Here is an 8,898-nt window from a genome sequence, read left to right as displayed (position 1 = left end):
GAACTCTCAACAGAGGAATCTAAAATGGCTGAAAGACCCTTAAGGAAATGTTCAACATCCTTAGTCATCTGAGAAATGCAAATCAAAACAACTCTGAGATTCCAATTTACACCTGTAAGAATGGTCAAGATCAAAAACAGTTAATCTTTGAAAAGGTTAATAAAACTAATACACTCTTAGACCAATTTTATCAAGAACAAAGGAAAAAGATAGGTTGTTTATATCAGGAATAAAAGAGAGGACATTGCTGCTAATTCCCTGGAGATTAAAAGGATAGTGAAGGGATGCATGAATAAGGGTATCCCATAAATTTGATACTTTAAATAAGATAGGCTTAATTCCTTGAGAGATAATCTATCAAAATTAACATAAAAAGAAATAGATAATTTGTATATGTCCTTATTCATTAACAACAACAACAACAACAACAAACCCAAATCTGAATCCACAGTTAATGCCTTCAAAACCAACCAAACAAAAAACAACACAATAGAAGGGTAACATGGGTTTATTGGTGATCTCTGTCAAAGACTTCAGAAATGATGTCAAATGTCCATCATCTCTTCTAGGAAACACACTTCTTTCTGTGAGGTCAACATCATCCAAACGCTAAAGCCAAGGATCTTACAAAGGATGACTATTTCTCATCCACATACATAGGCCCCGACAAAATTAGCGAATTGACCAAGTGGGGCTGACTCTAAGCATGTACAGCTGGCTCAACATTTGGAAATTGACTGTAATTCATGCTATTAACATGCAAAAAAGAAAAATCACGTGCCATATGATTTTCATAGAATTTGATAAATCCAACACAAACGAGAGTCTTCTGAGAGCCAGCAACCCCAACTGAGAAAATGCCTCCATAATATTGGGCTGTAGACAAGCCCATGGAGCATTTTCTTAATTAGTGGTTGATGTGAGAGGGCCAGGATCATTGTGGGTGGGGCTGTCCCTGAGCTCGTGGTCCTGGGCTCTATTCGAAAGCGAGGTTGAGCAAGCCAGAAGGAGCATGCTAGTAAACAGCACTGCTCCATGGGCAGTGCATCAGCTCCTGCCTCCAGTTCCTGCCCTGCTTTGGATGAAGAACTGTTATATGGAACTGTGAGGGAAATAAAGTCTTTACTCTTTAAGTGGCTTTTGGTCATGATGCTTCATCACAGTAGTAGAAAAGTACCTGAGACAAACTGGTACCAGGAGAGTTGGGTTGTGCCGTGACAGACCTAAGCATGGTATTTTGGGGAGGATTGTGGAAAGACCTTGGAACTGTGGGCTAGAAAATCCATTGAGTATTGAGAGCTCAGTGGGCTGTTCTGTAGGAGCTTAGACAATAAGAATGTTGATGTTGAAGATGATGGAAGCCTGGGGAAGTTCAGGGGGAAGTTTAGAAACTGTCTCAGGGCCATTGTTATTTTTAATAACGAATCTGTGGTCTATGCTTAGCTGGGCTGCGGAATCAGCTGTGAGTAACAAGAGACCAGCAGCATGAAGTGAAACATTTGCTCTGTTGGGACAATTGATTCTGGTTAGCTGGAGCTGAGGAATTAGCAATGATTTCTAGGAAGAGACCAGCACTGCCGAGGTGAAATCTTCTGGGAAGTGTTTGTTCAGGGTCAGTGCGTAGAAGCCGTATTCTAGAGGTTGCCTAGGTTTTATCTTGAGCTGGCAGCCAAATTTGTTAATGTGTAAGAGACTTCCAGGTGGTATTCATTTTTACATGAAGGGGTCATTGGAGAGCATTTGAGGTTTGGCACCATGAAGGGGCCTAGAAGAGGCTACGGGTGAAAGTGCAGCCTAGTTGTAGTTACAGACCTCAGTATTTTGGAGATGGCAGTATTATGGGAAGGCCTCCAAGAATAGAAGCAGGCATGGAGTAGAGAGGCCCAAGCTGTGTGTACTAGAGAGTAGAGGCAGGAAAGTGCCTTCGGAGGAGTCCAAAAGATTGTGTACTCACATTCACAGACATTGGGAGTTGTGTTATTTACACTGTTGGAATTTTTTTTTTTATTTAGATTGGTGCCCTGGTTATTCCCTATGCAATAAAACATTTAATTTTTTATTTTATTTTACTGGGGTTCACAGTTGAAAGACTTTGAACTTTTGAAGATATTTTGCAGTTTTACTGAGACGTTGGATTTTAAAAGTGGCTTTGGATTTTTAAAGAGACTAAAGTTTTAAAGAATTTGAATTTGCAAGACTGTGGGACTTTTTAAGTATGTAAAATGTCTTATAATGTTGACAGCGTGTGATCTTGGGGATAAACAAGAAATGAAAGGTTATGGCTTAATGGTGATGTGTTTATGTGTCAAGCTGATAAGGCATCAGTGTGCTGATTGGTTTTATGTCAACTTGACACCAGCTAGAGTCGTCAGAAGAGGGAGCCTCAACTGAGAAAATGCCTCCATAAGATCCAGTTGTAGGGCTTTTTCTTAATTAATGATTGATGGGAGAGAACCAGCCCCCTGTGGTTGATGCCACCCCTGGGCTGGTGGTCCTGGATTATATAAAAAAGCAGATTGAGCAAGCCGTAAGAATCAAGCCATTAAGCAGCACTCCTTCATGGCCCCTGCATTAACTCCTGCCTCCAGGTTCCTTCCCTACTTGAGTTGCCTCCTGCCTTGGATTCCCTCCATGGACTGTTGTGGTTTGAAAGAAAATGACTCCCAAAGGGAGTGGTACTATTAGGAGGTGTGGCCTTGTTGGAGGAAGTGTGTCTCTGTGGGGGCAGGCTTTGAGGTCACTTTCTCAAGATTTCCTCAGTGTGCCAGCCAGTCAACTTCCTGTTGTCTGCATGAAGTAGCACTCTCAGCTCCAGCACCACATCTGCCTGCATGCTTCCATGCTCCCTGCCATGATCAAAATGAACTGAACCTCTGAAACTGTGAGTGAGCCCCCCTCAAGTAAATGCTTTCTTTATATGAGTTGCTGTGGTCATGGTGCTTCTTCACAGTAATAGAGAACCCTAAGACAGAAGTTGGTACTGGGGATGGAGTACTGCTCTGATAGGCTGGACCATGTATTTGTTTGGAGGAATTTAGGCTTTGGTACTTGTGTTATGAAAGCAGTAGAATTCTTTGAGCACTCCTTAATGGGCCATAATAGCAGGATCATGGAAGACAGAGGTGCTAAGAGCTATTTGAATTGTTGGGGGGTTCAATAAAGAAATCTCAGAGAAGAATTTTAGTATGTTGCCTAGAGATTGTTCTTGTGATACTTTGGTGAAGAGAATGGTTGCCTTTTGTCCTTGGCTGAAGAGTCTGCTTGAAGCTCAAGTGAAGAATTTTGGATTAATTTCATTGGCAGAAGAAATCTCAAACAGCCTATTATAGACTCTGTCATGTGGATATTAGTGGTAACTCTAATGAAGGTTTATAATGAAAAGTAGCAAGCTGAGCAGTGTAAATTACAAAAAGTACCAGGAAGTGGAATGGAGAGAAAGCCCATATTCAAGAAGATAAAAAAAAATTAGGAAATGGAATAAAGCAAGTGGTGACCTCAGGGTAAGATCCCCCACCACAAATTTTCAACTTGTAGAAAGGAATTAAAGAAAAGTTTAGAGCCAGGTGTGGTGGTGCATGTCTTTAATCTTAGCACTGAGAAGGCAGAGACTGGCAGATATCTGAGTTTGAGGCCAGCCAGGTCTAAAGATCAAGTTCAAGGACACCCAAGCTTAGGCAGTAAAGGAAAACAGAAAGCTGGTGAAGATGTAATTCAACAAGGGAGCCATGTTCCAGTCCTAGTAAGCAGCTCCCCTTCTAGATCACAATGGACTGAACCTCTGAAACTGTAAGCGAGCCTCCCTCAATTAAATGTTTTCTTTATAAGAGTTGCCATGGTCATGGTGTCTCTTCACAGTCATAGTAAACCCTAACCAAGACAACTGTGATTCAGGATATGTAAACCAAAAGTTGCTTTTGGTCGTGGTGTTTCATTATGGCAGCAGAAAAGTAATAGGCACCCACTCATGTTAAAACATCTCAGCAAATTAGGAATAGCTGGAACACACCCCAACCAAGCACAGATGCTGTGGTACTTTCTTGCCCAGTCCTGTGCAGACCACCAAGGAAGCAGGATGTGACCTGCCAGCTGAAAAAAGTACAGAGCTATATGACAAAAATAGATCAGAATAATGGGTTAATATAAGTTACAAGAGCTAATAAATAGCCTGAGCTAATGGTCCAATCAGCTTTATAACTTACAGAGATCTCTGTATGATTTTCTTTGGGGCTAAACATCTGTGGGGAACGGAGCGGGACAGAAACTGCAGGCCCTCATGTTACAGTACTTAAGACAAAGACTAGATATCTTCTTCCTAGGTTGGGGAGCTTTTCCTTTTAGGATTCTAAGATTCTCCTTCATCACTTCTATTCAAAGTCATTCTAGAAATTCTAGATAATGGAATGAGATAAAGAGACAAAACATCAGGCAGGAAGAAATGAAGTCATATGACATGGTAGAAGGATGACATGGAAATCCTTCTGGAGCTCATTGGTAATATGTCAAGGCTTCAGGTACAAAGACAACTGCTTTCCTGTCTATCAGAAGTGAACATGTAGAATTTAAAATAAAAAACATAGGACTTTATCTGCTGAGCCATCTCATTAACCCCAAATCAAGTCACTATTAAGTAATTACCACTCTTTTAGTAAATATTTATGTCAAAGAATATTTGTAGCTATTTTGAAGACAATAAAGCAAAAATTGTAAATCCTTCAATATATTACATCATAACACAAAGTTAAAAGAAGTACTAATGACGAGGTTGCTAAACAAGAAGCATGTGAATGTGTGGACCGGGGCTAGAAAACAGAAAAACCAACATGGAGGTACTTCTTACTTTTACTGGGTGGTGAAATGATGGATAATTTTCACAAAAATAAAACAATCGCATCCCAAACACCTTCCAAAATAAACTGTCATTGTGGTTTTAGAAAGTAATTAAATGTCCCATAAGGCTGTGTTTTAGGACCCCTCATGTCTTATGTGGGTCAGCTGTGAAGAAGCTCACTCCCTACTCCTTAGCTTTTGATAAACGCTTACATGGCCCACACACGAAGTTGCATTTGAGTCACATGCTTTAAACTCATATAGCAGGATGTAAATACCTCTTTCTGGAAAGATGTTGTTTTTGGTGAGTTTCACACTTTTGGGCCTTGGGTAACGATCATCTATGCCCATGATCAGGTTGCGGAAAAACACATCAAATTTCTTTCTGCTCTCAGCATTGATGGTACCTGCCACTGTCCACACCAAAGAGAAGAGAAACAGTCCTTGCAGCCAGAGGAAGATCTGCTGACTTGACAGACCTTCAAAGAACTCGCTTTCCTCGTCTTCTACGTTCCTGATCTCATCTGAAAGTGAAAGAAAGGGAAGCTTACGTCAAGAAGAATGCTCGGTGTGTAAGGAATGACCTGGTTGGTTCTGCCTCTGAGGGGCCTGGAAGGTGACTGATGGCCGAGCATCCATCCCACCCCGGATCCTTTGCCACATACATGCATTCACACACATAGTGTCTACATACTCATTTAGGTGTGTATGTCTGTGTTCATGTGTGCTCAAATGTCTGAGGGTACAGGTGGAGGTCAGAGGTGATGCTCAGTGTCTGCCTCAATTGCTCTCTACTTCCTTTTTAGAGACAGGGTCTCTCATTGAACCTGAAGCTTGCCAATTTGGGTAGACCAGCTGGCCAGTGGGCTCCAGGGATGCTCTTTCTCTACCTCCAAGTACTGGAATTGTAGGCCTTAGCTACCATGCTTAGCTTTTTACCTGGGTGCTGGGGATCTGAATTCAGGTCCTCATACATGCATAGCAAGAACTTCATAGACTGAGCTACATCCCTGGTACCTATATTTTTTCTTGTTAAACATAAAAGTTTGCCATATTAACCATTAAAGTGCACATTTCAGTAGTTTTCAGTGCATTCACATGGCAGCATTAACAGTATTCATATCCAGTTCTCCTTTATCCAGAACTGGAGCTTGGTACTACTCACAAAAACTTGTCCTCCTCTTCCTCACTCCTTACATGACTGGCATCCATGTGCGACTACCATAAACACATTATAGAAGTCAGTTATTTTGTGACTGGTTTATTTCATTTAGCATAGTATCTTCAGGACTCACCAATTTTGTACTTGTCAATGATTCCTTAATTTATTTTTGTTAAATTATAATTTTATTTATTTTATTTTATGTGTAGAATAGACAATTTGTTTAAGTAAGGATGTGTTACATTTGTGTTGCAGAATAATTGTTTAACTGTTTAAAGATGTGTTAGATTTGTTTCACCTTGCCTGCCCAAGGCACCTGATTGGTCTAATAAAAACCTGAAAAGGCCAATAGCTAGGCAGTAGAGGGATAAGTGGGGCTGGTGGGCAGAGAGGAAAAGTAGGAGGAGGAATCTGGGCTTCAGAAGAGAGAATAAGGGAGAAAGAGAAGGAGCCAGCCAACCAGGCAGCCATCAGGCAGCCAGACATGGAAGAAACAGGAAAGCTGGAATATAAAATGAAAGAAAGGAAAAGTCCTGAGGCAAAACATAGATGAAGAGAAACAGATTAAAATAAATTATAGGGGGGCTGGAGAGATGGCTCAGAGGTTAAGAGCATTGCCTGCTCTTCCAAAGGTCCTGAGTTCAATTCCCAGCATGGTGGCTCACAACCATCTGTAATGGGGTCTAGTGCCCTCTTCTGGTCTGCTGGCATACACACAGACAGAATATTGTATACATAATAAATAAATATTTAAAAAAATAAAATAAATTATAGGAGCCAGTGGGACAAGACTAAACTAAGGTCAAGCATTCATAACTAATAACATGTCTCTGTGTCATGGTTTGGGGGCTGACAGTCCAAGAAAGCCTGTTACGTGGATGTTTTCCCTAGATGTGCCTATGTGTACAGTACACATGTCTGGTGCCCTCGGAGGTCAGAAGAGGGTGTTAGATTCCCTGTAACTGAAGTTGTAGATGGTTGTGAGCTGCTATGTGGATGCTGAAACTGAACTCGGGTCCTCTGCAAGAGCAACAAGTACTCTTAACTGCTGACCCTTCTCTCCCACCCTATGATAGTTTGAATGTGATTGGTCCCTGTAAGCTCCTAGGGAGTGGCAGCATTAGGACGAGTGGCCTTATTAGAAGAAGTGTGTCACTGTGGGGGCCGGCTTTGCAGTCTCCTTTGCTCAAGCTATGCCCAGTGTCAGGCCACTTCCTGTTTCCTGCAAGTCAAGATGGTAGGACTCTCTGCTCCTTCTCCAGCACCATGTCTGCCTCCATGTCCCACCATGTCCCACCATGTCCCACCGTGATAATAGTGGACTAAATCTCTGAAAATGTAAGCCCTCCCCCATTAAATGTTTTACTTTGTAGGAGTTGCTGTGGTCATGGTGTCTCTTCACAACAATAGAAACACTAAGACAAACCCCAATATTTACTATATCAAAGCAAATTATGTTTCATTGTGTGATTATACTGCCTTTTTATCCCTTCATCTGTTGTTGGAGAGCTTGAATGAGGATGGGCATATAAATATCTGATCAAATCTCTGCTTTTCAGTTAATGTGAGTATATATGTAGAAGCTAGAATATTGATCATATATGGAGTCTATGTTTTTTTTTTCCCAAAGAAACCACCAAAATATTGTAACAGACAAGCTACATCACTTAAGCGTCCCAGCAACAGTCCATATGTCCATAAGGGTTCCGATTTCTTCATCCTCCCAGATGCTTGTAGCTTATTTATTTTTATTTGCAGCCATCCTGCCAGGCATGAAAAGATATCTCCATCACTGTGGCTTTGATTTCCATGTCCCCAGTGGTTAGAGATGACAAACCTTTTCCTGTAATTCCTGACCATGTGGAACTTCTTGGAGAAATGTCCATTCCAGTCCTTTATGTTTGTACTGTTTGTATTTTTGTGCTGAATGAATGTTAGTGATTTTTCCGTAGTGTTTCTTTCTATATCCTCTGTGTTAATTCTTGGTATGTGCATGTGTGTGTTCCTGTGGCTGTGACTGCACTTATATGTTCTGGTGTTTATGCACATACATGATGGAGGTCAACCATGGCTGACCTTCCTCAGGTGCTACCCACATTGTGTTTTTGAAACAAGGTCTCTTATTGGTCTGGGCTCGCGGATGGGGCTGGCCTGGCCCATCAGTGCCCCTGTATTCCGTGTCTCTGTCCCTCCAGCACAAGGTTACAAACTTGTGCCGTTATGCCCTGCTTTTCCACATCACTTCTGAAGACTGAACTCAGCTCTTCTTGTTTATATGGCAAATAGTTTACTGATTGGGGCAGCTCCCCTGTCCTTGATACTAATTCTTCTATGATTTTTTAATTTTTGAGTTAGAGTCTTACCATAATTCCATATGTAGACCACGCTGGGCTTGGACTCGCAGAATCCGACTGCCTCTGCCTCCAAGGGCTGGAATTAGAGTCATGAGCTACTATGCCTGGCACCTGATATTAATTTTTTATTAGGCATATAATTTGAAAACAAATTTTATTCTGTGTGGCTTGATCTCTTACTGTTGGTAATACATTTTGATGCAGACAGATTTTAAGTTTTAATGACATACAGTGTGTTTATTCTTTCTATTTATGTCTTTAATGCTATATCCAAGAATTCATTGCCAAGTCAAGAGCTTTTGTCTGTGTTTTTTTCTTAAAAATTCATAATAGGTTTATTTTCTGTTTAGGTCTTTCATCCATTTTGAGTTGATTTTTGTTTATATTAGGTAATGATCCACTTCAGTTTTTGTTTTTTTTGTTTTTTGTTTTTTGTTTTTTGAGACAGGGTCTCTCTACATAGTCCTGGCTATCCTAGAACTCACTAAGTAAACCTGAATGACCTCAAACAAAGACAAAGATCTGCTACCTCTGCCTTTTGAGTGCTAAAATTAA

General features: G+C 40.9%; 1 protein-coding gene across 1 annotated transcript in view; it reads right to left on the bottom strand.

Moving 5' to 3' along the window:
- Dnah3 (dynein axonemal heavy chain 3) overlaps positions 1–8,898 on the bottom strand; it is a 162,490-nt gene that overhangs the window by 65,975 nt on the left and 87,617 nt on the right. The window contains exon 40 of the mRNA XM_026781152.1: positions 5,106–5,351. Coding sequence (XP_026636953.1) covers positions 5,106–5,351 — 246 coding nt within the window. The remainder of the gene's footprint in view (positions 1–5,105; positions 5,352–8,898) is intronic.

This window comes from Microtus ochrogaster, chromosome 8, assembly GCF_000317375.1.
Source record: "Microtus ochrogaster isolate Prairie Vole_2 chromosome 8, MicOch1.0, whole genome shotgun sequence".
NCBI lineage: Eukaryota > Metazoa > Chordata > Mammalia > Rodentia > Cricetidae > Microtus > Microtus ochrogaster.
The sequence above is the reverse complement of the archived record's forward strand: the minus strand, read 5'-3'. Positions and strand labels throughout refer to the sequence as shown.